This window comes from Microcaecilia unicolor, chromosome 1, assembly GCF_901765095.1.
Source record: "Microcaecilia unicolor chromosome 1, aMicUni1.1, whole genome shotgun sequence".
Classification (NCBI taxonomy): domain Eukaryota; kingdom Metazoa; phylum Chordata; class Amphibia; order Gymnophiona; family Siphonopidae; genus Microcaecilia; species Microcaecilia unicolor.
This window is the reverse complement of record NC_044031.1, coordinates 483648787-483675905: the sequence shown is the minus strand read 5'-3', so window position 1 is coordinate 483675905 and position 27119 is coordinate 483648787. Positions and strand designations below refer to the sequence as shown.

Sequence of the window (27119 nt, the reverse complement as noted above, 5' to 3'; positions counted from 1 at the left end):
GCAGTAAGGGCTCACATGCTAATCCTGTGCTAATCAGTCACTGCACAGCAATTTCCACATGCTAACTGATTAGCATAGCTGCACCTACTCTCTGACCCCCAGACACGCTCCCAGCGCTTAGTGCGTGGGTAGCACACACCGATTCCAAACCTACTGTGGGACACCTCAGCGTACCCCATGGTACTGTATTTTAACCTGTGCTCACTGCGGGTTAGTTAAAGGACCCCTAGTTAAATAAATGAGGTTAGTTTTTGTCTCCTCAGTTGACCTAATTACTGTTCTAAATATCCAAATAATGTAAAATACTGCAATCTACACGGAACAGTTCCATTTACTTCATCTTATAATTCAGTGTTTGGAATATCCCCATACCAGTCAGATTTTCGGAATATTCACATTGAATATGCAAGAGACAGACTTGCACGCAATGGAAACAGTGCATGCAGATTCATCTCGTGCATATTCATTGTGGATATTCTGAAAACCAGACTGACTGGAAAATTTCAGGACCGGCTTGAGAAACATTATTGTAACTGATTAGTGAATGCACTTTCTCCTTCTTTCAGGCTGATGCAATGAAGTGCAGGAGGCTTTGTGCACAGTGTGAGGGTTCTGTACACAAATTTTCTGTGCTGTTGCTACAGCCGCTCTATTCTGAAAGGAGTTTAGCACGTGAGAAAAATCTGTGCAAAGAATTGTGAAAACATTAGCACACTACCATTTAAATCCAATAGTAATGAAGGCATAAGCAAATAAATCCCAATACAATGAAGCATGCACAAGACCGTGTGGCTTAATCAATGCCTGGTTTCTAAAACTAGAGATTTAGCACATGGTCTGACGTGGAGTAAAAGTCTAGCTCACTTTTCTGTGGCTGGTGTAAGTGAATCAAGAAACAACAAAGAAGAAAAACCTTTGCAAAACACAAACCAAAAAAGTACAATAGCAAAAGTAACAAAAAGGAGTCCCAAAATCAGTCGTGGTGATGAACAGTATTTTGAAAGAAAGACGCTACACAAATTTGTGTTTCGGCTAAAAAGCCTTCATCGGGAGTCTGATCTCACAACTTCATCAAATAGTAAAGTATGCTACTGAAACATAATCATACACCTTCTTGAATACACAGCACAACCCCATGCGATGAAAGCGCTAAAGCGTCCGGCTGAAACCACAATCCTGCAATTACTTTAATCGCAGGGATGAGGGGGAGAGAATGGGTATGGGGTTTGGTTTCAGTATGGGCACAAGGGAGTTAAAAAAAAATCCACAAGGGGAAGGATTGGGGACAGAGAGTCCATCTACAGTGGGGACTGGATAAACTTTGAAGGAATGGGATGGCTGGGACCCCCTCCCTTATGTGGCCAACTCTTATTGTCCGGATGAGGTCACTTAGATGTCTCTGAGGATAATTACCTGGAATGTGGGAGGGATATCCTCCCTGATTAAGTTTTTAAAAATGTTACAAGCTCTAGAAAGAAAGCTTGCCACTGTAGCATTACTTCAGGAAACACATCTTAATTCCATTGAACATATGAAATTGCAAAAGTGGTGGGTAGGGAAAGCATTGGAAGTTCCGGCCCAAGGACAGAAAGTGGGAGAAACCATACTGTTTAGAAAAGGGATACAGGTGGAAATTCACCACACTTATACCAACAAGGTTGAACGCATCTTACTGTCCGCCATCACAAGTCAAGGGGCAATGGGTGATTTGGGGTAATATTTATGCTCCAAACATTTATGATAAAAACTTTTACAAACATCTAATTGATAAACTTCAAGAGCTTGGTGACTCCCCTCTGAACTTAGGGGGAGATTTCACCGGAATATATGACCCCTATTAGATAAATCTCATGCAAACCCCAGCGAAGTGATCAACTTGGTCAAGGGAGCCCCACTTCTGTGTGAGTCTCTGGGGTAGGTAGATGGGTGGAGAATCCTACACCCCCAAGATCTTGATTAAACACACCTCTCTAGAGCCCACTCCACACTATCCAGGATAGATTATATAATGATTTAAAGAGAGTTGTTCGATGTTCTGGAAAAGTTGGAGACAGGATCAGGGGAAATTTCTGACCATGCTATGGTTTGGGATGGATATGTGTCAAGATGCTTCCCCTAACCTTGTACTCATATGTGGTTCCAGGAGTATATTTTACACAAATGGAAAACATGCAGGGATCTAAATAGGATACATGAAACTACCACAACTCTGTTTTGGGATGCTGCAAAAGCAGTACTAAGAGGTGAAATAATATTCTACTCTTGCCACAAGAGAAAAATCAAGAGACAAAGAAATCTTGTGACTTGAGAAACAAAACAGTCAGGAAAGGAAAAACTTTAATTACAAAATAAAGAACAACATATCCACCCAACATCAGCTGAATTCCTTGATACAAGATAGAACTATCGAATCTATTCAGTACTACATATACCAGTTATATCGTTATGCCAACAAAAATGAAGATTCTTGGCTTGGTTACACAAAAAGAGAGAAGGGATGAAGAAAATTACAGGGATTCGGGATAAAAAGAGTAGGCTCATGCATAAGGATATGGAGATAGCAACAGTTTTTCAATCCTTTTTTGATCAATTATACACAAGAGATAACTCGAATCAGTTAGTAGCACAACCTACCTAAATAGTATAGAATTACCCCAGGTCACACCTCAGCATGAGAGACTTCTGAATACCCCTATCACCTCAGATGAAGTAGAATGGGTGATTCAACAATGTCCTTTATTAAAGGCCCTAGGACCCGATGGATTCAAAGGCGAATTTTGCTTCCCCTCTAGCTGCTATGTTTAATGAAATCACAACAAGTAGACGGATGCCAGACTCGTTGCAGATGCTATGTCTATGTACTATGCCTTTCCTAAACCCACACTCCTCTCCCCTGCAGTCTCTTTTACATAATGAAAAATAATAAGAGTTAATATGATACAATTTAATGTAATTTTGAAAGTATCTTCCATATAAGAAATAGCCCAACACAATACGTTAGCAGAGGGGCATAAGAGTTAGAGGACTGCTCACTCTCGCCCTGCTTTTTGTGTTGCCACTGGACCCGTTGATAACAGAGATACAAACCAACCCAAAAATTAGCAGGGTGAGACAGGAAAAAAAGAAATTCACCATAGCTGCATTTGCGGATGACCTTTTGGTCCATCTCACCAATTTCCAATTACCTTTGGCTGCCCTTTTAGACAGATTTTGGGAATATGGGGACTTCTCTGGTTTTAAACTATATTACACCAAATAGGGGGCTATGGCTACAGACCTGAAAGTTCAGGCAGCTTCTCAGGTTACATTTTCCTTGAAATGGACAGGGAATCCTTTAAATACATAGGTGTTGCTATCACCACCAACACTGGGCAGTTATGTAGGGCTAAGGGGTCCTTTCACTAAGCTGCGTATGCGCTTATGCACGCCCGATGCACATCAATTCTGAGTTACCACCTGGCTACCGTGTGGCCTGGGTGGTATTTCATTTTTGACATGCCTCCGATACACATGTCAGAAAATATTTTTATTTTCTGGCGCATGGGCAGTAATCAGCATCTTGACGCTCGTTGACTATTACCGCCCAGTTAACGCATGAGACTTTACCGCTAAGTCAATGGCTGGTGGTAAAGTCTCAGACCCAAAATGGGTGTACACCGATTTTCATTTTTCCACATGTCCATTTTTGGGCCTCCCCCCAAAAAAGGCATTTTTTTTACAGTTGCGCTGAAAAATGATGCTGCGCACGGCCAAAACCTGCGCCTACACTACCGCAGGCCATTTTTAAGCACACCTTAGTAAAAGGACCCCTAAAATAGCTAAGCTCCTAGACAGAACTAAAACTCAATTCTCTTGCTGGGGCTCTTTGCCTCTATCATTAACTGGTACGGTAAGTCTTTATAGAATGGTAATTTTCCCCTGTTGGCTTTATGTGTTTCAGATGCTTTCATTGCAATTTTTTCAGGAAGGATTGGCTGCATCTGAAGTGGATGCTGACAAAGCTTTTATGAGATGAGAGGAAACCTAAATTATAGCTGGGGCCACGAAGTCAGGGTGGCTATGGACTACCGAACTTGGTAAGTTATAATCAAGCCTGCATGATCCCACAATGGGTGAAAGGATAAGGGAAGTGACTCATATAGCCCCCATCCACTTTGAACAAGCATTTTTTGCCCCATGGAATTTGTTTTGTTTTTTTGTTGCATGTGTCATCAGATCACTTACCCCCAGAGAACAAAATAGGTGTTTTTTTTTTTTTTTTGTTACAACCCTTGCACCATCTTTGGTTTATTTAATCTCACACTGAGGACATTCTCCTACTTCTAGTGAACTGCTTCCCTTAATTGGTAACAGGCCATTTCTCCCAGGGATGGATTCAGGATAATAGTATACAGAGATGGTCTAGGTAGGGCTTCTCCCGAGTAGCACATTTTTTTGAAGGAAGATAATTCTTTGATGCTTTATATATCTCATAGGGAGAGACTCCAATTTGAAACAGTGGGAAACCAGTATGCTTACATACAAGTAGCTCATTACCTTAGCTCATTAGATCATAGGGCTACTGAGACTTGTATAAGTACTCACCTAGATGAGCTTCTGGAGGAAGAAACACCTAGATAGGGGTCAGGTCTCCATTTATCATATGGCATTATGCCAAATTGCTCCCTCAAAAGATTTTGAACAATTATTAAGTCAATGGGAGCTTGATTTGGGTTTGGGAGTTTATATTGTTAATATTAGGGCTCTCCTTAACCAGATTCCTAAGGCTGTTCACAGTGCAGATCTTCAAGAATGTTAATTTAGAATTATAAATAGGGAATATTATTCTCAAACACTGGCAGTTAGGGCAGGGATCATCCAATCTTCACTATGCCTTATATGTCATCGGGCTGATAACACATTTTCTTGCCTTATAGGAATGTTCGTCAATATCCTTCTTTTGGGGGGACATTTTTATCTAGGCTCTCTGCTGGGACAGAGCAAGATGTGACCCTATGGGTACTCAACATTCAGAGTTTCTATTCATAAGTACAAATGTTTTTTAAGCATTAATTAGGTTGAAACCTGGGAACATTTTAACAACGTTTTTTTCCTGTGCTTGCACCAAAAGAAAAATATGGTAGGTGGTAACTTGCTCCTTTTGTTTTGTGGAATGCAGTGGTAAATTATAAAATACACTAGATTTTGTTTTATTACTACTATTTCAAAGACAGGTATTGAATAATAATGGAAGAGCTTCCTTCATGTGGAAGTTCTGTCAAGAGTCAGTCTAAATGTGCCAATCCAGTTCTGTTGTATATACTTATTTCTTCAAGACTGGCTGTAAAAGGCATTTTCTTTTGTTTGTTTTGGAATCTTTGCCTCCTGGCTATGTGTTTGTATATAGATAAGTGTGATTTTATTAGGCAGGCAAACAATACACCACCAAAATACAGTATGAAGCAGCACACCATTAGCTGCCAAGTTCTCACAAAGTTAATTATGAAAATAAATCTGCTGGCTGCCTGCTATGTGAATATTCCATCACTATTTCATTACTGCTATCAAGCATTACATATTAGGGGCATTTGGATTAAACGTTTATTGTTTTAACGCATTTATCCAGATCTTACATGCAGATGGTATTGCTTGTTAAACCCAAACGCAAAACCTAAGGATGGTTTAACAATTTGGTATAAACTGTGTTGTGCTGCAGAAGTTTTTGTTTACTTTTGCAATGTGTGTATGGATGCCTGTTCTGGTGTGTGCATGTGATGATAATGTTTGAATAACTGTCTATACTTATGGCTATAATTTCTTAACATGCAGCATCATTAAAGGAAAGACTTTTAAATGCCCAGCTGGATATACATGGTAATCTCATCTTTGTTAAATGAGTCAGACATATCTGTCGACTTGCTCCTGTGATGTTACTGAATTCTATTATTCTGTCTCACTGTATTTTCAAATGTAACCCACATTAAACCTGAGTTTGCTTGGGATAAACATATCAAATTTTTTAAAAAATCCTTTATCCTGTACCTCTTAAGGCACTGCCTATCCAACTGGATTGTGATGGCACAAGGAAAGGAAGTTTGGTCCAACTCAAAATAACCTATTCCTTAGCTGGGCTCTAGTATTATCATATTGAAAATGTGACCATACCATGCCTTTGTGGTTATGTTCCACTAATAAGTTAAATGATTAACTGTTTTCTTGAAAGGATTATATAACCTCTAGATGTTTGACTAGGAACAAAAACACACACTTATTTATGCAATATCACAGTTCTTCATGTACAGCCACAAAAGAATCTTTTAAGGTGGACAGTGCTCACAATGAACTCCTTTTATTATCTTCCAGAAAGTTTTCAGTATTGGCACAGTATAAGTCATTACAAGAACAAAATATAAGAAAACCAATGGACTGCATTAGGGGCCTATAGCCCATTTAGTTATGCTTAAAAAATAAGAGATCTGCAAGAAAGTACTTCTGAACTGGATTGACCACTGTTGGAAACAAGATACTGGGCTTGATAAACCTTCAATCTGTCCCAGTATTACAATGCTTATATTCTTATGCTATGTTCTTATGTAACAAGAGATTTAGCCTCAGCTTTTTCTGCACAGTTCTCATGCACTCAAGTGAAGAAGACAGTACAAGTCATACGTATTGCCACACTGGGACAGACCAAAGGTCCATCAAGCCCAGCATCCTGTTTCCAACAGTGGCCAATTCAGGTCACAAATACCTGGCAAGGTCCCATTTTATGGTGCTTATCCCAGAAATAAACAGTGGATTTTCCCAAGTCAATTTAATAATAGCCTATGGACTTTTCCTTTAGGAAGCCGTCCAGACCTTTTTTTTTTTTTATTTTAAGCAGGAAGCTTTATTGAATGAATCTACAAAACATAGTCACCAAAAATAAAACCAGAGAGTGTACAGATTCATCGTCCAGACCCTTTTTAAACCCCGCTAAGCTAACTGCCTTTACCACATTCTCTGGCAATGAATTCCAGAGTTCAATTAAACGTTGAGTGAAGAAAACTTTTCTCTGATTCGTATTAAATTTACTACTTTGTAGCTTCATCGCATGCCCCCTAAACATACTACCAGACAAGAATGCTGAATCTGTACTCTACTGACCCCCAGGTTCAGTCCAGGCTTTACATCCAGAAGGTATTAAGCTGAAATGGCATCAGTGATCCTGTCCATCGGTTGACCATAAACCAGTAAGTTAGCAACCAGCCTTTCTGCTGGCCTCATGAGATTTACCACTACTAAAACAGTCAGCAGGCTCTTGCTTGAAACATGTTAAAAAGATGGAAGACTCCAATTGTGTAGAAAAAAAAAACAACCTGAGTATTATCACTCTCTAACTGAAAGAGCCTCCTCTTTAAATTCTTTAAAATGGTGCAAGAATATCACAGTCTTCCACCAGAAAAAAAAACCTATGCAGCCAGTTTAAATGCCATTACTAAGCAAAAAAAATCTATTTGGGCATGCTTCTGTAAATTCACCAATTTAAGGTGGACTTCAGTGAATCGCACTGTTAAAATGTTACTAAAACCTGAGTACATAAGCACACTGTTGTGAATCCTCTGGAGAAAAAATAAAAAGCAAGCAAACATTTCTCCAATACACATGAATTACTGCCCAATGACTTATACTCTGCACTTTCACTTGAGGCCCCATCAAGCTGCTGCTACAGTTCCTCTCCTCAGCTACCACCACAACAGCTACCATCATGACTACTTCTCTCCCTTGCCACTGCTGCCATGGTCAGCACGCCTTCCAAACAGAAAACCTTCCTTGTACCCCAGGAGAAAAGCATTGCTGAAGGACGAGAGGCAGCACACTGGACCATACACACAACTGTAAACTGGAATATGCTTACAGTCCCCATGGCAGTGCCATCCCTTCTCCTAGAGGGAAGCTACTGGAAGAACTGTGAGTGCACACTGGTTTTCAGTTTTGGGCAGAATTTAGGGCCCCTTTTGCAAAGTGGCGGTAAGCCCAACGCAGGTTTACCGCTCGCTAAACAGGAAGTACTGCCAGGCTGAATATTAGTGCTTAGCAGCTTGGTACTAACCGGCTATGATGCGCAACTTAGCCAGTTAAGCACGAATATTCATCGCTAACTAGCTAAGTTTAGCAGTTAAGATAGTCCTGCTATTTATGCGGCCTATCTTTAACCGCTAAGCACTTAACCGGTTAGTGCTGAATATCAGCTTAACCGATTAAGTTGCCACGGACAAAACTGAAACCGGATATTCAATGCTGGTCAACAGATACAGCCTGGCATTGAATATCCAGGGTCAGTGCCAGCAGCTAATCACACTGCCTGCTACCAGCTGAGTATCGGGGGGACAATATTGAAGCCCCACTCCCCCACTGGCAGCAATGCAGTTGGATGACTCCCGCTCAGTTTGAAGGGAACAGTGCCATTTGGCCATTCTCAACATTTTAGATCCGCTACTTTAGACACCTTTTCCGGCACATACATCTGAATATTCGGCACTGGCTGATATCCATGTATCAGCCCTGTATATCTGGGTATGCCAGTAACCATAACAGCAATATTCAGCTCCGATTTCAGGCTAACTATCTGGATACCTAGGATGGCTATTTTGCTGTCCTAACTATTCAGAAACCACTAAACTTGGTAAATCTAGTTAATAATAATCTAGTATCCTTAATATTCATGGCCAAAAAAGCCCTCCCAGAGTCGATCAGTAGGTATATCACACAATACTGGTGGTATCTCAAGATTCATATCATGGTCTTTGGTTCTATGGGCACTAAGCTGAGTTCTAATTTTAGCTATCTTTTCTTTAAAAAAAAAAACTGCGCTAATGCTTCGGCAGATGAAACCTCCTTGTCCTATTCTGACAACAGATCATCAACAATAGTCAAATTATCTACTAAACTGAATAATTTATGACTATTTGTAGTGTATTCACACCTACTGTCTTTGAATAAAATCCCTTTTTCTCATTTGACCTATAGCACACAGTTTCCAAACCTAGAAGGTCTTTTACCTGTTGAATGGTTCAAATTTATTTTTTATTTGTAGAGGAGTGTGGTAGCCGTGTTAGTCCACTCTTAAGGTTATCAATAGAAATCAAACAAAATAAAACATGGAAAAGAAAATAAGATGATACCTTTTTTATTGGACATAACTTAATACATTTCTTGATTAGCTTTCGAAGGTTGCCCTTCTTCCTCAGATCGGAAATAAGCAAATGTGCAAATGTCCCCATGCATACTTCCTACCCACCCCCATCCTCCCACCCTGTCAGACTATCATAGTAATGCTTGAATGTTTTCACTTATATACACTGTCAGCTAGCACATTTGCTTATTTCCGATCTGATGAAGAAGGGCAAACCTTCGAAAGCTAATCAAGAAATCTATTAAGTTATGTCCAATAAAAAAGGTATCATCTTATTTTCTTTTCCATGTTTTATTTTGTTTGATTTCTATTGATAACCTTTTTTATTTGTGAAAGGAGAGGCGAAGTTCCCCATCAGATGCTATTGTGTAATCTGGATCTCTTTCTACTCTCAGGTCTATTGATGAAGAACATTACTAATGAAATCCTCCTAAAAAGTTAATTGTTTGGTTCTCGCCACACAGTAAAAATAAACACTTAACTTCAATGATGTGTGTAATCATGACTATAGGATACAAGTGCATCCACTATTAAGCAAAATCTTTGGATCGTAAACCCCTCCCCATGGTCTCTAACAGCAGAGCCCTGAATGCTTAGTACTTACGCATTTCTGCAAACAGCTGTCTTCTTTCTGCCATGTTACTTCCCCGTTTCCCACCGTCTTCAATCATTCTAGGAAGCAAAATGATAAGAAAGTGGTTAAGTATAACTACTGTACGCGGAATCTCAGTGATCAATAGCTTGAAATAAGCATTGCAAAGAAACACAGCGAATTATTATACATTTCACTTCTTGCTTTAAAAAGGAAGGGGCAATTTTTATTTCAAAAGACATCTGGAAACAGATATTCATTGTATTTCAAGGACCTGAACCCATCTTCCTCTAACTGCATGAGGGTTATGAGCGCTGTCCCCCTGGCACTGCTGATGCAAGTTCCTGCTCATTGGGCTGGTTAGCATCAGTTACTGATATGGGATTTCTGACATTTATTTAGATTTTGCTCACATCTTTTTCAGGTGTAGCTCAAGGTGAGTTACATTTAGGTACACTGGATATTTCTCTGTCCCAGGAGGGCTCACAATCTAATTTTGTACCTCAGGCAATGGATGGTTAAGTGACTTGCCCAAGATCACAAGGAGTAGCAGTGGGATTTGAACTGGCCACCTCTGGATTGCAAGACTGGTGCTCTAACCACTAGGCCACTCCTCCACACTGTAGCATGCGGTAAAACCATTGCATTGGTCACAAAACACCATTTTTAAAAAAAAATCAACACTTTATTGAACATTTTTCAAGAGAAATAACAAATTAGAAAACAATGCGAACGTATATGTTTCCAAACAGTTAACAAACAAAGCTGTGGTCTTGGACAGTTGGCTATCTCCCACTGACTCATGGACCCACCTAAACTGTAAGCTCTTTGGGACAGGCTCCTATTGGACCTAAACATTTTTCAGGGATGCTTCTGCTGTTTACTAAGAACTAGCTATGCAAATTATCATCCTACAAAAAAAAAAACATCCTACAAAAAAATATATCTTTGCCTAATTAATTTGCATTGAAAGCAAAGAAATTACAAAAACATTTATCCTCTGAGGAGAACATGATGTCTGACAGATTTCCATGGCCTCAGTTCCTCCTGTTTTTGGAAAGGAGAGGAATGCACAACCCAACTCTCACCTTCCTACTAGTCTCAGTGCACCATTGACAGGGTGACTGGACAGCTGTGGGCCTGACTGTCCTTATGGGTTACCAGAAGGAGAGGGCAAGGACCACGGATTTTCCAGTCAACTAACTCTAGCAGGAGATGCTGGGGTGAGTGACTTCCTGATCTCTCTACTTTCCATATTTCTTCTTATTGCAAGCCTGCAGCAACTTTTTTGGCTCTGGCTATACCATATTTTTGTGAAAAGCTGAATACTTCATTAAGTGAAAACATATTGTATTATACTTCATGGGGTTGTTTTACTAAGCCACAGTGAAATCTGGCCTTAACGTGGGTTAACGTTAGACTCTCCTGTGCACTAAATCCTGATTAAACATAGCATTTTTCAGGACTTTTTCTTTTAAGTGAAGGACATGTGTTAATATTCCCATTAGTGCACGGTAACATGGGAGTACTTAGCACCTCCTATTTAGGAGTTGCTAAGTGTCCCCACATTAGCTCTGCATTATCCAGTTAACACGTATTAATCATAATGCACTAACCAGATAATGTGGGAATGCCCACTCTCTGCCCATGACATACCTCTTGGCGCAGGCTATCAAACACAAACAGGCAAATTACCGTAAAAGCTTTAATGCATTCTGCGATAGCCTGTTAGAATATGCTAACCATGAGGTAAGGGCTTAACGCCCTTTAGTGAAATGATCCCCATGTGTCTGAACAAAAATCACATTAAGTAATTACATGAAAGTGAGTTTCTGCACCTCAACTGACTTACTGCTGGTTAGTATAATTTGGTCCTTAAGTGTTAAAGTTTGATGAAAGCTTAAACATTATCTGCGATCATATCTCATCACATGCAATATGGAGACAAAGAACTGTGCTTCACAAGAACATAAAAATAGCAATACTGGATCAGACCACTGGTCCATCAAGCCCAATATCCTGCTTCAAGCAGTGGCCAATCCAGGTCACAACTACCTCGAAGAATCCCGAACAGTAGCAACGTTCCATGCTACCAATCCCAGGGCAAGCAGTGGCTTCCCCATGTCTATCTCAATAGCAGACTATATTCCTGCAGGAACTTGTCCAACCCTTTTTTAAAACCCAGATACACTAACTGCTGTAACCACATCCTCTGGTAACGAGTTCCAGAGCTTAATTATTCAATGAGTGAAAAAAAATATTTCCTCCTATTTGTTTTAAAAGGATTACCATATAACTTAACTGAATGTTCCTTAGTCTTTGTACTTTTTGAAAGAGAAAAAAATCAATTCACTTTTACCCGTTCTATCCCACTCAGGATTTTGTAGTCCTCTATCATATCCCTCCCTCAGTCGTCTCTTTTCCAAGTTCAAGAGACTGATCCTCTTTACCCTTTCCTCATATGAGAGGAGTTCAATCCCCTTAATCATTTTGGTCATCCTTCTTTGAACTTTTTCTAATCCTGCTATGCCTTTTTTGATATAAGGCTACCAAAATAGCACACAATACTCAATTAATTCTAAGCGGTTTAAAGTTTGAAATGTGATTGACTCTTTACTGCAGATTGTACAAAAAGTCACAATATGCCTTCATCAGGCAAAAAAAAAACAAAAACAAACAATATCTACATTTCATCAAAATACTAGATTGATAAAAAAGAAAGGAAACCACATGGGCTAAAAAGTCTGATTTTTTGTTACATTTGTACCCCGCGCTTTCCCACTCATGGCAGGCTCAATGTGGCTTACATATTATATACAGGTACTTATTTGTACCTGGGGCAATGGAGGGTTAAGTGACCTGCCCAGAGTCACAAGGAGCTGCCTGTGCCTGAAGTGGGAATTGAACTCAGTTCTTCAGTTCCCCAGGACCAAAGTTCACCACACTAACCACTAGGCCACTCCTCCACTCTATACTACAGTTCATGAAGAATTAACCTCTACAAATATGGACACAAAAGCAGAAACAGACTACTTTGCACTCCAAAGAAAACAGACAGAGCAGTGCAATGTGTGCATACACTGACTTCATCCCTGTCTTTATTTAGACATGGCTTGTTTCCAAAAAAATCAATCTTTAAGTAAAAATTCTCATCTCACCTTCACTCTTGAGACCAGACCCTTGTCATGGATATTGTTCAAGCAGTAATATTAGCATCCCCACAAGTTTATCTACTTTATGGGCACTTTATTCTGTGCCAAAGACATGCATCTCAACTTTCCTGGAGACACAAAGACTTTCAAAGACTGAAGAGGATGTGATTGGGCTTATAAAACATCAACTCACTCTCAATGGCAAGCACTGAAAGACAGCTACAGTCAGACTGCTAAGTAACATAATCCTCTCCCTGCGCTCTAAAGCCTACTTCTGTTTTATAAGTATAAAATACCTCTCACGTATCCTCAGCAATACAGAGCCAGACAACGTATCACACTGTTTAAAAAGCAGCATCCTTTTGGAATCCAAATGCAGAAATGGACTGAATGAAGTTTATTTTCTCCTCACTCGGGTTACTTATTCACTGTGTAACCTAGCTAAATCAGACTCGGTTAATCTGTAAACGCCTGTATACTAGTTCTTTTACCTGACAGTGCTGCACACTTCCAGGACTGTACTGAGCTATTGGTGCACCCTGTGCAACCTAGCCACTTGCACCCCCCCCCACCCTACCCTGCTCCTCCTTACCCCCACCAATGAGTGGAGATGGTGGGCTGGGAACAGTTTGTGCATTCACATTTGCATCTTGTGTAGCCTCATCCCTCACATAGCCCTTGGTACAGCACTGTATGCTTCTTATTATGGTGTTTAAAACCAAGCATGCACCTCTAATTGCATTCAGCTTGCATTATATTTATTCTGAAAAATGTACATTCCACACATTTAAAATTCTAAGGGGATATCAGGTCAACTGGTCTCTATAATGGAAGATGTAAAGCTTTAAGAAATTGTGCATTTCACAAGAAAAGGGAAAGGGGGCTTGATATACCGCCTTTCTGAGGTTTTTGCAACCACATTCAAAGTGGTTTACATATATTCAGGTACTTATTTTGTACCAGGGGCAATGGAGGGTTAAGTGACTTGCCCAGAGTTACAAGGAGCTGCAGTGGGAATCAAACTCAGTTCCCCAGGATCAAAGTCCACTGCACTAACCACTAGGCCACTCCTCTCCTACTGAAATGCTTAGTACATGTTTTACTTAAATGGCATATGCTGGTATTCTGAGACAACTGCTTTCTTTAAAGACCTGGAGAGTGAAGTGCAACTATTCATCACTGTGAGCTTGATTCTCTCATAATCTTTTTGATTTCAAGGTGCTAACTTGAGGAAGGGAGCATAGTTCTCCAAATCAGGTCAAAAATGTACAGAGTTGGTCCAATTAAGAATAACTGAATACATGCCTGCTGACCTTTGTTTCTGAGCAGTGCTTTGAGTGTCCATAATCAACTGCAGGGCTGTTCTTAAGAGACGAGGTGACCAACCCAGGAATCTGCAACTGGCCAGTCCCTAGAACATACCTCTTATTGGGAAAAAACAGCAAGCTGGACTGCTACAAATTCCTACATGGAAACTACATTCTCATAATATACTTAAGACTGGATACATAAATAGAACATGGAAATGAAAACGGTAACGGAATTCAAACATGCGTGGGATAAACATAAAGGAATCCTGTTCAGAAGGAATGGATCCTCAAGAGCTTAGCCGAGATTGGGTGGCAGAGCCGGTGGTGGGAGGCGGGGCTGGTGGTTGGGAGGAGGGGATAGTGCTGGGCAGACTTATACAGTCTGTGCCAGAACCGGTGGTGGGAGGCGGGACTTGTGGTTGGGAGGCGGGGATAGTGCTGGGCAGACTTATATGGTCTGTGCCAGAGCCGGTGGTGGGAGGCGGGGCTGGTGGTTGGGAGGCAGGGATAGTGCTGGGCAGACTTATACGGTCTGTGCCCTAAAGAGGACAGGTACAAATCAAGGTAGGGTATACACAAAAAGTAGCACATATGAGTTTATCTTGTTGGGCAGACTGGATGGACTGTGCAGGTCTTTTTCTACCGTCATCTACTATGTTACTATGATAGAGCTTCGTGGCAGTGGCATCGCTAGGACAGAATGGGCCCTGGGCGGAAGGGACTCTCTCCAGGGTCCCCTGTCCTTTTGACATTTCTTCTCTCTATATGTCCAGTATTTATCTTTTCTGTGTGCCCCTATCTGTCCCAAACCAGCATCTCTCCTCTGAGCCCGTATCACAATCCAACCTCCATGTTCAATATCTGTTCTCTATGTCCTTTCCAGCATACCCCTTCTCTGAGTCTGTATCCCTCCTCTTCCGTACAGTATTTCCCCTCTGTGTTCTTGCCCCTTGTTCCCTCCAACGTCAGCACATTTTCTGTGTCCCTGTCCCTCCCCATGTCAAGCTTCTCTCTTCTCTCTGAATGGGTACCCCACCTCAATGGTCTGGAATCTCTCTCTCCTTCCCTCTGTTGGACCAGTATGCCCCCCTCCTCTAGTCCAGTCGCTTTCTCTGCTCCCCCCTTTCATCCAGCATCTGCCTGCTCTCTTCCCCCTCACCTTTGCTCCAGGTTTGTCTCTCTCTCTCTCTCTCTCTCCCCCCTCTGCTCCACTATCTCTCCCATCTCTTCCCCCTCCCCTTTGCTTCAGGTCTCTCGCTTTTCCCAAGTCCAGCATCTTTCCCCCTGTCCCCCCCCCTCCCCACCAGCCAAGTTGGCATTTCTCCATCCCCAGTTGCCCCCTCCCTTGCCTGGGTCAGTGTATCTCCCTTCCTGTCCCGCCTCCCCCATGGCCTCATGGATCTAGAATCACTCCAGCTTCTCCCCCCCCCCTGGTCCAGCATCACTCCAGCTTCTCCTCCCTCCCTGGTCCAGGATCACTCCAGCTCCACCCTCACACATCAGTCTTCCACACGTGGAAGAGGGAGAGCGCTGAAACCTGCCTCTGTGATAGGTGGGCTTTCCTCTGCCACATCCCCCTATGATGGACCAATCTTCCATAAAGAACTGTTCCATCTCTGTTATATTGAGGGTTTCCTTGTATGAACAGCTCTCCTTCAGGTCTTGCCAACTCGCTTCAGGCCAGGCCCTAAGAAAAAGTACTTAATTCTCATCTGACAAGACAGTGTTACAAGACCATTTCTAAATATCTGGGGCTCTATCCTTCCACTGCAGACAAATAGCCTATAAATGGAAAAAGTCAGACTATACAAAGAGTAAGACAATCTGCCAAAATCACCCGAAGAGCAAAGTGGAAAATCATTCACGAAGTACAAAGAATTCCAGAATAACATCTAAAGACCTGCAGGTTTCTTGTGGCTGATGTGAAGGTTCAAGTGTTAACCATCATAAAAACCTGAATAGTGGGATAGCTACAAAACACCAACAACAACCCACCACAGTTGCCTGCCACAGGTTTGCCAAAGAACATCTGGATAACCCACAAGACTTCTGGAATAATGTTCTCTGGACAGGTGAGTCAAAAATTGAACTATTCAGTGAAAAACCAAAAACACGGTCTTCCAAAGTAAGAAACTCATCACAAAATCACCAAGAATGTCGGTGGAAGTATCATGGTGTAAAGGTCCTTTGCTGTATCAGGATCTAGAAGGCTTGTCATCATTGATGGAACCACACATTTTGCTTTACATCAGAAGATTCTAGAAGAGAATATCAGGTCATCTGTCCCTAAGCTATAGCTGAGCAGAAAATGAGTCATGCAACTAGAGGCCAACCCAAAATATTCTTGTAAATCTACTACCGAAAGGCTGAAATACAGGTTTCATATTTTGGCCTGGTCAACTCAAAAGTCTCAGCTAAACCTTACTGAAATCTTGTGGCAAAACCTGAAATGAGCTGCTCATGCACAGAAGCCCTCACGTCACAGGGTTCTGTATGGAAAGAATAACCTATATTCATTAAAGGCAATGTGATAGACTGATCAACTGGAAATGTTCAGTTGAAGTTACCAGTTACTGAAAAAATAAGTCACATACATTTGCATTCTAGGACACTTACTGCTAAATTTTTATTTAGTTATTTAAATTTTTTTACCCAGCTTACAAAAGAAAAATACATATATACAAGGTTATCATTCTCTTATCAGGATTTAGATTAGGATCTAATCATATTTTGAGCATAAACTGAACTAAAACACAGAATACTAATGATACACCTAATAAGCATGCATTAGAAAATTGATATGATGCTAAAGTTTTTCTACAATACAATACTTTGATCCTGAGACAATGGAGTGTGAACTGATTTGTCCATGTTAGGGAAAGAAGCAGCACCTGGACTGGTCTTAGTAAAAATTATATATGCATTTTCCATGAAACTGATAATATCTAACACTAGTAAAAAAAGGTCCATTTCTGACACAAATGAAACGGGCGCTAGCAAGGTTTTCCTCGGAGTGTGTATGTTTGGGAGAGTGTATGTGAGAGTGACTGTTTGAGAGTCAGAGTGAAAGTGTGAGTGTGTGAGAGAGAGAGTGAGTCTGGGTGTGAGTGTGTTTGTGAGAGAGTGTGTGTGTGAGAATGAGAGTGTGTGCAAGTGTGTATGTGAGACACAGTGTGAGAGAGAGTGTGTGTGTGTGGGCGAGAGAGAGAGTGTGTGTGAGACACAGATTCTCTGTGAGAGTGAGTGTATGAGACCAAGCGAGTGTGTGAGAGTGAGAGTCTGAAAGACATTGTATATGAGAGAGAGTGTGAGCCCTGCCCTCCCAATCCATGGCCATCTGTCCCCTGCCCCCTCCATTCATCCTTTTCCAGCAATTCCCCTCTCTCCCTGAGCCCTGCCCTCCCAATCAATGCCCATCCATGCTCCTCTGTCACCTGTCCCCTCCATTCATCCCTATCCAGCAATTCCCCTCTCTCCCTGAGCTCTGCCCTTCCAATCCATGCCCAACCATGCTCCTCTGTCACCTGTCCCCTCCATTCATCCCTATCCAGCAATTCCCCTCTCTCTCTGAGGCCTGCCCTGCAATCCATATCCATCCATGCCCATCTGTCCCCTCCATTCATCCCTATCCAGCAATTCCCCTCTCCCTGAGTCCTGCCCTTCCAATCCATGCCCATCCATGCTCCTCTGTCACCTGGCCCCTCCATTCATCCCTATCCAGCAATTGCCCTCTCTCCCTGAGGCCTGCCCTGCAATCCATATCCATCCATGCCCATCTGTCCCCTCTATTCATCCCTATCCAGCAATTTCCCTCTCTCCCTGAGTCCTGCCCTCCCAATCCATGCCCATCCATGCTCCTCTGTCCCCTGCCCCCTCCATTCATCCCTTTCCAGCAATTCCCCTCTCTCCCTGAGCCCTGCCCTCCCAATCCATGGCCATCCATGCTTCTCTGTCCCCTGCCGCCTCCATTCATCCTTTTCCAGCAAGTCCCCTCTCTCCCTTCCATGACCCCCCCTCGCATCCATGCTCCTCTCTCTCTCCCATGCCCCAGCCTGGCCCGCCCTCTTCTCCCTCCCCCCCCCTCTTCGCATCCATGCATCCCTTTTTGTTTTTTTTCTTTTTTTTAAATTTACCTCCGTGGCGGTTCCGGCAGCGAAGCGTCAGGGAAGGAGGCGGCGCTCCCGACGTCTAGCTTTCCCTTCGATGTGTTCCGCCTTATTTTTACGTCATCTTTGACGTCAGAAGAAGGCGGAACACAGCGAAGGGAAGGCTAGACGTCGGGAGCGCCGCCTCCTTCCCTGACGCTTCGCTGCCGGATTTGTTTTTTTTTTTTTTTTTCCGCCCTCGACGTCATGACGTTTGACGCGAGGGTGGGGCAGAGACGGCTGGCTGGCTGGCTGGCTTGAAGGCTTCACACCACGAATCCACGAACCCTTCAGCCTGGGAGTGACGTCAGATGGCTTCATGGCTTCACAGAACGTTGTCCTCAGAACGTTGAGGGTGCGTTTTATTATATTAGATGTCTCAAGTCAATTAGAACTTTTTCCCTGTTTAATTCCAGTTTAACCCTTCTCCTTTTTCAGGTCTAAAAGACCAACTTCTTTACTTGCAGTTAGGATAACAATACTGTCTAGAACATCAGTTAGTACAATTTTGAGGGTATCCTGGAAGTCAACCTTATAATTTTTACACCAGCTAGTTGTACTATGTGGTGTTTCCAGTGCTTCATTTATGCAGCTGTATGGTCCAGGGGTTAGAGCACAGACTGAGGTCTGGAGAACTGTAGTTCAAGAGTTCAAGACTCTCAGATGCTACTGGCTCTCTAAGACCTTGGGCAAGGTATTTTGTTAACTTTCACTTCTAGGACCCTGCTGAAAATAAGTTGTTTTAACCCATTACTAAGATGGACTTGGGAAAATCCACTGCTTATTCCTGGGATAGGTACCATAAAATCTGATTTATTCTTTTGGCATCTTGCCCTGATTGACCTTCAGTCTGTCCCAATATGGCAATGTGTATGTTCTTATGTTATGTTCTTAACACTGACAACATATTTTAAAAAACTGAGTTTTTTTTATAGTCAAAGGGATGAGCATATTAACATTTCTCATGTCTGTAAAATGACAAAACAATGGGAGGAGAACAGAGCCTGTTGGAACCTGGGAGAGTCACTGGCAGAAAGAGCAGTTACCTTGAGAAGTTTCCCCAAGATCAGTGTCTGACGTCATCAAGGTGCAACCTGGAACCACAAAAGACCTGAAGGCTCAAGTGGTGGTGGAGGAAAGAGAAAAACCTATTGGAGACGGGGAGAGATGCTAGCAGAAAGAGAAGTTGTCTCAAGAAGTTTCCCTGGGGTCGGCATCTAACATCACTGAGGAACAACCTAGGACCATAAAAGGCCAGAAGGCCCATAGACACAAACCCATGGTTACATGATGAAGTGGTGTGACCAAAGGGGCAGGTACCACCCCTTTTGGAGTCCCTTTGAAGCAAACTGAGGCCTGGGAGGGATTTTGATACTGTGGGAGCCTTCTGTCTTTCTCTGGGTACTGTGTATTTGAAAAATGCCGCTAACAAGATCTTTTTGGGACCACTATGGTTAAGAGGAAAGATTAAAAACTCTGAGCAAGGTCCTCCAGTATCAGTGCAAGGTACCTCTACCCTGTTATATTAGTAGGCAGCAGTGCTTCTCCTGAAGAGCATAATAGCTCTGCTCTTTCTTTAAGTCCAGGTCTCCAGCTCATTGCCTCCACCTCCTTCTACGATCCCAATCCCCTTAAATCTAATCTGGCAGACAGATTAACAGACTTTGGGGAGGAGTTATTAGATTCAGAGCAGGGGCGGACTGACCAATGGGAAAATAGGGCAGTTTCCAAGGGTCCACAGCAGTAGGAGGCCCTTTCTCCCCTAGCTTCCATTTAATCACATTTGATAGGTGGTTACGGGCCCATGACCCTTATTGCCCAAAGGCCCAGACCACTGCTAGTCTGCCCCTGATCTAAAGTGTTGTTCAACTAATGTGAGTGAAAATACTAACTTGATGTCAGTTTCTAAATCCCCTAAGATGTTAGAGGTACATAGCTGTAGTCTCTAATGACCAAGGTCTAATAGAAACACCTATGAAAATGTCTTTGAAACCAGTTAACCCTACTGCTCTATTGAAGAGTAATGCAATAGAAGTCACTCCTCCCAGAGAAGTCACTAATGTTTTGTGGACAATGATGGCAATATTGAACTCTGACTGCTTAACTCAGTTACGTCACTTCTCTAGAAAAGCAGCCTCTAAAGTGACTTCACTGGAAAATGAATTGGATCTCAAAGGGGAACCTTAAATGAATAGTCTGGGAAACTTGCATCACTGGAGGCTATAAATGCTGCCTTTAAAAGAATAATTTGCTAGAAAATAAACTTGAAAGACTTGAGAATCAGCTCCAAAATAATAATGTGAGATTTCTGAATTTTCCTTATTGCACATTGATTTCTACTGAAGAGATGTTAAAACAATATATGGTGGAGATTTTATCCCTGAACTCTGCCTCTCTCCCAACTATTTCTAATGCATAATATATTTCCTCTACTATTAAGAATACAAGTGGAGGAGACAGATGCTGTATTAGGTGTTAATCTGACAGTATTATTAGAGACATCAATTCAAAAGTCTGCTCTTAAATAGCTTTGAGAGAGCTTTGGTTTGGTAAATTTCTTTAGGAAGAGGACTCTCAACTTTCATGGTTCATTGATTTATATTTTTCCTGATCTTTCTTAAAGGACTAAGTCCATTAGAAAAGATTTGTTTAGGTATAACTTTCTTTTTGAAACTACCAAGGCTATGCCTGGTGATATGTCAAGGAAAGAATTATAATTTTCTGGAAACGTCATAGTTGGAAGAATTGATGAAAGCACATGAAACTGCATAATCAAGTTAATTAATTAATCATTGGAATATGTGTTTAGGTTTAGCGTGCATTTTCATTGTACTAGAAGGCTAAATGAGGCATAGTTGAATAAGTAGGCAATCTTTGACTTTTATGTCTTATTTCAGAATTTTTATTTCCTTTATCCCTTTCCTCCTAGTTTTCTTGAATCTCCTAGATAGCGAGAGTATGTTTTCTTCTTTTTGTTTCCTAACTTGTTTCTGATATAGTATCCCTAGCATATTTCCTATGTGTTACTTGTAATATTTTTTTTGGAAATTTCAATAAAGATATATTTTTTAAAAAAATGACAGAAGAATAGTGATTTAATGTGGACTTCAAATGAATGAGCTACTGTCAGAAAATGGTTAATGTCACTTGCTACTTTCATCTAGCTTGTTTTCACAACCTTCACTTACAGGAAGCACTCCCCTGGACAATTATTAACTCTTTACTTAAGAAATCATTACAGGTCAAGTGCTTGAGGCATTACTGAAAGCAGTGATCAACCACATTTTTTTATTTACTCTTTCCAAACAGTGATGGAGGAATGGTCAAGCTTAATTATACTGGGTTATTACAAAGAATCGACAGCTAATCCATTTTATGTAGGAGTACTCTGCAGAGTCAGAAAATATGAGGAACAATGTACTAATAAAATTTAGCTTTGCAGTTTAGATTGGAATAAAAAAGTTAATAGTTCTCTGTTTTTCAAATACTCAAAATAATGTCATAGTGCCCTCTACTTCTGTTACAGCCTAGATGTACAGGTTTCTCAATGTATGAAGCACATAAACCAAATATACCACCTCGGGGAGATTTTGTTTGGATTCCAACAGTAACAACTAGAGGCAGGCTTATGATATGGCTACTGCATACCAAATCCCAAAGAGAATATCAAGAATCTTCCACAGATAATCCAATAAGCCAAACACACGGGTGGAAGGAAATGATGTATCAAGACATTCCAATGTACTATAAAACGTGATTTTAATAAATCAAGTCCCAGACATGCGACTTGATTTCTAGCCTTCCTCAAGAGCAACTTAAAATAAAACAAATAAGATAACAATAATAAGTGGTACTGCAATATGTAAAACAATATAAAAACAAACAACCATAAATCATACAGTTGATATATTAGAATCAATGAATCCAAAAGGAGATAAAGAGTGCATTAATATACATATCAATAAACATATGATGCGAGATGTTCCTTGGAAGGACCCCCCCCCCCCCCCCCCCCGGTACATACATAGTTACAAGCAGGTTATTACCTGCTGAGTCCCGACAAAAATATAGAACCAAAAACTGAGAAATGTCAATATGCTCCATTCCTATGAAAAGATAAAATCCATATAAGCTTAAAAACAAAGGCTAGTAGAATATTGGTAATTGGTACATAGTACTGTGACCTTAAAAAATGTAAAAAAAAAAATATATATATGTATAATGATACCGCTGCCCTCTCATGACATGGGAAAGAGAATACAAAATATTACTCCATGTCCATAATGGCCTTATATATTTCCTATCCATAGATGGGCCTGCAAAGCATCTCTTGTTGATCTTCAGACAACTGAGAAAGCGACACCCGAGCCAAAAAGACTTGACATTCCCTCACAGATGTCTCTCTTTTACCGCTACACAAGAAAACCTGACACACAACCTTTTCTATCTCCTTCAAAGTGGAAACGATTTCCCCTCCCCCCTCCCCTCCAACCAACTTATCCCTCAGCCTAACAATCAGTTGAGAAAGCTGTCTGCCATCGAAATGCTTGAAATATATGAATATGCAACATGGCTTTTAAGGTCTTTCATTTAAGCATGTAGGGGTAGAGAGGTGTATATACAAGAAACCCACAGACAGATGCAGCTACCTCCACAACTCCAGCTTCAACCCTTCACATACAAAAAGATCCATTATTTACAGCCAAGCCACAAGATACCACCGTATCTGCTCGGACCCAGAGGATAGAGACAGACACCTTGAAACCCTGACTGCAACCTTCAAATAGAAAGGCTACAACCCCAAAATAATCTCCAAGAATATTGCCTCCTCCCTCAAAACACCCAGGAAAAATCTGCTACAGTACAAAGAAAAAATAGCCACAGACAGAATTCCCCTTGTAGTGACATACAACCCAGAGCTGGAGAAACTGAGGAAAATCATAAGAGACCTACAGCTGCTACTCCAGCAAGATGAATTACTGAAAGAGATATTCCCATCCCTACCAGTGCTGGCCTTCCGACAGCCACCAAACTTAAAACATAAGCTGATCAGAAGTAAACTCCCAACACAGACGGAAAAAGAAAAGGGCACGTTTCCCTGTAACACAGCCAGCTGCAAACTATGCCAAAACATTTCACAAGACCCCACAGTCATTCACAAGGGAAAAATATTCAACATAAAGGACTATTTTACATGCTCATCTTCCAATGTGGTACATATCATTCAGTGTAAAAAATGTAACGAAGGATGCTATATTGGAGAAACAGGCCAGATGCTTAAGACAAGATTCAATCTGCACAGACATCACATGAAAATAGCTGGTGCCAGTCAAGACCCCACCCCTGTGGGCCAATACTTTACAAGACCAGAACACTGCACCAGTGATTTCACAGTAAGAATACTGAAAGGTAATTTTAAAACAATACAGGAACGTAAGACCTTTGAAATAAGAATGATTGAATATTTTGACACCCAACAAACAGGACTTAATAAGGATCTGGGTTTTCTAACCCATTATAAACCATAAAGCTGTATTTCTCTGTTTATTACCCTCCTCTCACCTACCAACACCCATCCTGTTAGAATATCAATGAAATGCTTTGATGTCCCCATGCATACCCCCACCCTCCCACTCTGTCAGACTGTCAAAGTAATGCTTTGATGTTTCTCTTATATATAGTATCTGCTAACACATTTACTTATTTCCAATCTGACGAAGAAGGGCAACCTTCGAAAGCTAATCAAGAAATGTATTAAGTTATGTCCAATAAAAAAGGTATCATCTTATTTTCTTTTCCATGTTTTATTTTGTTTGATTTCTATTGATAGCATGTAGGGGTAAAAGCCTCTGCTACAATCTAACTAGTGTATTACAGAATCTGATATATACAGCAGACCTGTGGTATAGCTTCTACACACCACAGAATATACAGTGCTCTTTGTTCTAATAAAGCAAAGACTCTTGCTCATACTTTTGACCCAGCATGCATTTCTAAGGAAAGAACCTGTGACCCTGTTAAAATGGCAATTTGGCTGTGCAGGTCAAAGAAAAGTGAGCAACGTGACAAGGAATCTTGGTCATATCAATCTAGCCTGCCTGGAGCCAGAATTTGGAGAAAAGCCTCCAGAATAACATCAAAAGACATTCCTGTGCATTATTTAGTCACAACATCAGGGCACAGATTAATCACCTAACATGATGTTATCTAATCATTGGAGACAATGCTGATATCAAAATGATATAACAGGGCATCAGCTGTGGCAACAGATTAACTCATTTAATCAAATCATCTTCTATCAATCAACCTTCCAGCCTGTCTACTTTCATCTGATCACCATTGGAACACTTCAGAGTAAGCACTGCCTGTGACGACCACCTGAGGAGGAAGAGACTTGCATCATCCATGCAAGATCTGTAATCACTGCCGGGGCACAAACAGGTGGTATGCTTTTTGTGCCATAAGAAAGCATGTGTTTATGCCAATTGATATCTAACTAGTGTTCATTCTTGCATTTATAGAACTTTTATTCTATAACATCCAAAACAAATTATATATACCTTTTAAATCCTGTGCTTATATTTTATTCTTGTATATAACCCATTAAATGGCTCAACAAACTCACATCATTAAAAAAGGATCTAGAGAAGCTTTTAAACTAAAACTGGGGGGGGGGGGGGAGCCAAAAGTTACCCATGAGCACATGGTTCGGTGTGGAGTATCGTTGAAAAATACTAATGAAACAGGATCTCTAGGGAATCCCAATAGAAAGGTTTCAATAATGGTGAAACTGTTTAATGGGAGAACAGAGTAAAGGATACAAATGATCTCCGCAACCTTCTAAGTAGCTTGTAGATGCAAAGAAAAAACACAATTTGAAGTGTTTATATACAAATGCTAGAAGCCTAAAAACAAGACAGGACAGAAAGAGTATATAGCACTAAATGAAGAGGTATATATAATAGGCATCTCAGAGACCAGCTGGAAGGAGGGCAATCAATGGGACATTCTGTTATCAGAGTACAAATCATATCGCAATGATAGAATGAATCAAATTGGACAGGTGGGGGGGTGTGTTATATGTTCAAGATAGAATCGAGTCAAACAAAATAAATATTCTATATGAAACAGATAGCAGCGTGGAATCCTTATGAACCGAAATTGTAATTGTGAAGGGAAGGACTATACTGGTAAGACTGTACTGCCATCCGGCAGGACAGATGAAGAAATGTTTCCAAAAATTAAGAAAGCTTGCAAATTGGGCAACAATATAATAATGAGTCGTTTCAATTACCCCAGTACTGACTGGATAAATGTTACATGAGGGAGAACTGGGGAGGTAAAATTCCTAGACATAATTAATGACTGCTTCTTGGAGAAACTGGTCCAAGAACTGATAAAAGAAGGAGCTTAGATCTAGTGTAACGGTGTTGGGTTCACTGGAAAACAGTGATCATAACATGATCAAATTTGAGCTGATATCTGGAGTGAAGTCATTAAGGAAATCTACTAGCATTAAGATAAAATGAGGAAAATGGTTAAAAAGAAGCTAAAAAGATTGGCTGCAAAGGTTAGGACTTTAAATCAAGCATGGACGTTGTTTAAAAATAACATTGTGGAAGCACTGACCAAATGTATTCCATGTATTAACAAAGGTGGAAAGAAGAGCAAACGACTGCCAGCATGGTTAAAAGGTAAAGTGAAAGAAAGAACATCCTTCAAAGAATGGAAAAAGGATATGAATGAAGAAAATAAGAAGCAACATAAGCACTGTCAAGTTAGAAGCAAAGCATCGATTAAAAAAAAAATCTAAAAGAGAATATGAAGAAAAATTTGACACAAAGACAAAAACTTGAAGTAAGACTTTTTTCAGGTACATCAGAAGCAGAAATCCTGTGAGGGAATCTGTGGGACCATTAGATCATGAAGGAGCAAAAGGGGAACTCAGGGAGGACAAGGCCATAGCAGAGAGACTGAATGAATTCTTTGCATTGGTCTTTACCAAAGAAGATGTAAGATGCACCAGACATCGTTTTCAAAAGAGATGATGCAAAGGAACTGAAAGAAATCTCGGTGAACCTGGAAGATAAACTGTGCCAAATCTACAAGTTAAAGAGTGATAAATCACGTGGACCAGATGGTATACATCCCAGGGTACTGAAAGAACTCAAACATGAAACTGCTGATCTGCTATTAATGATCTGTAATGTGTCATTAAAATCGTTCATAGTACCTGAAGATTGGAGGGTATCAATGTAACACCTATTTTTTAAAAGGGTTCTAGGGGTGATCCGGGAAATTAAAGACCGGTAAGCCTGACTTTAGTGCCAGGAAAAATAATGAAAACTATTATAAAGAATAAAATTACGGAACACACAAACATGGTTTAATAGGATAGAGTCAGCATTGGTTCAGCCAAGGGAAATCTTGCCTCATAAATTTGCTTATTTCTTTGAAAGTGTGAATAAACAGGTGGATAAAGATGAGTCGGCTGATGTAGTGTATCTAGATTGTCAGAAAGCTTTTGACAAATTTCCTCATGAGAGACTCCTGAGAACATTTAAAAGTCATGGGATAGGAAGCAATGTCCTTTTCTGTGAGCCCCAACTAACTTTAGAAGTGAGTGCTGTTTTCTGCTCTCATTTTCTCTCAATCGTATTTATATTGTGATCGAGACACTACTAGCTGCACCCTGCACACACTTCAATCCAGTAATCATATGGTAGAAGCAGTTAACAGATCCTGGGACCTAGGAGCTCTGCACTG

General features: G+C 40.9%; 1 protein-coding gene across 10 annotated transcripts in view; it reads right to left on the bottom strand.

Moving 5' to 3' along the window:
• The window catches only part of DTNA (dystrobrevin alpha), a 567561-nt gene that overhangs the window by 239584 nt on the left and 300858 nt on the right, over nucleotides 1–27119 (bottom strand). For 9 of the 10 annotated variants that reach the window (XM_030214003.1, XM_030214021.1, XM_030214069.1 and 6 more), the window contains one exon: nucleotides 9759–9826. In XM_030214003.1, the coding sequence (XP_030069863.1) occupies nucleotides 9759–9826 (68 nt within the window). Of the gene's footprint in view, nucleotides 1–9758; nucleotides 9827–13194; nucleotides 13272–27119 lie in introns of those variants that run through there. The other variant, XM_030214030.1, reaches the window with a different exon arrangement.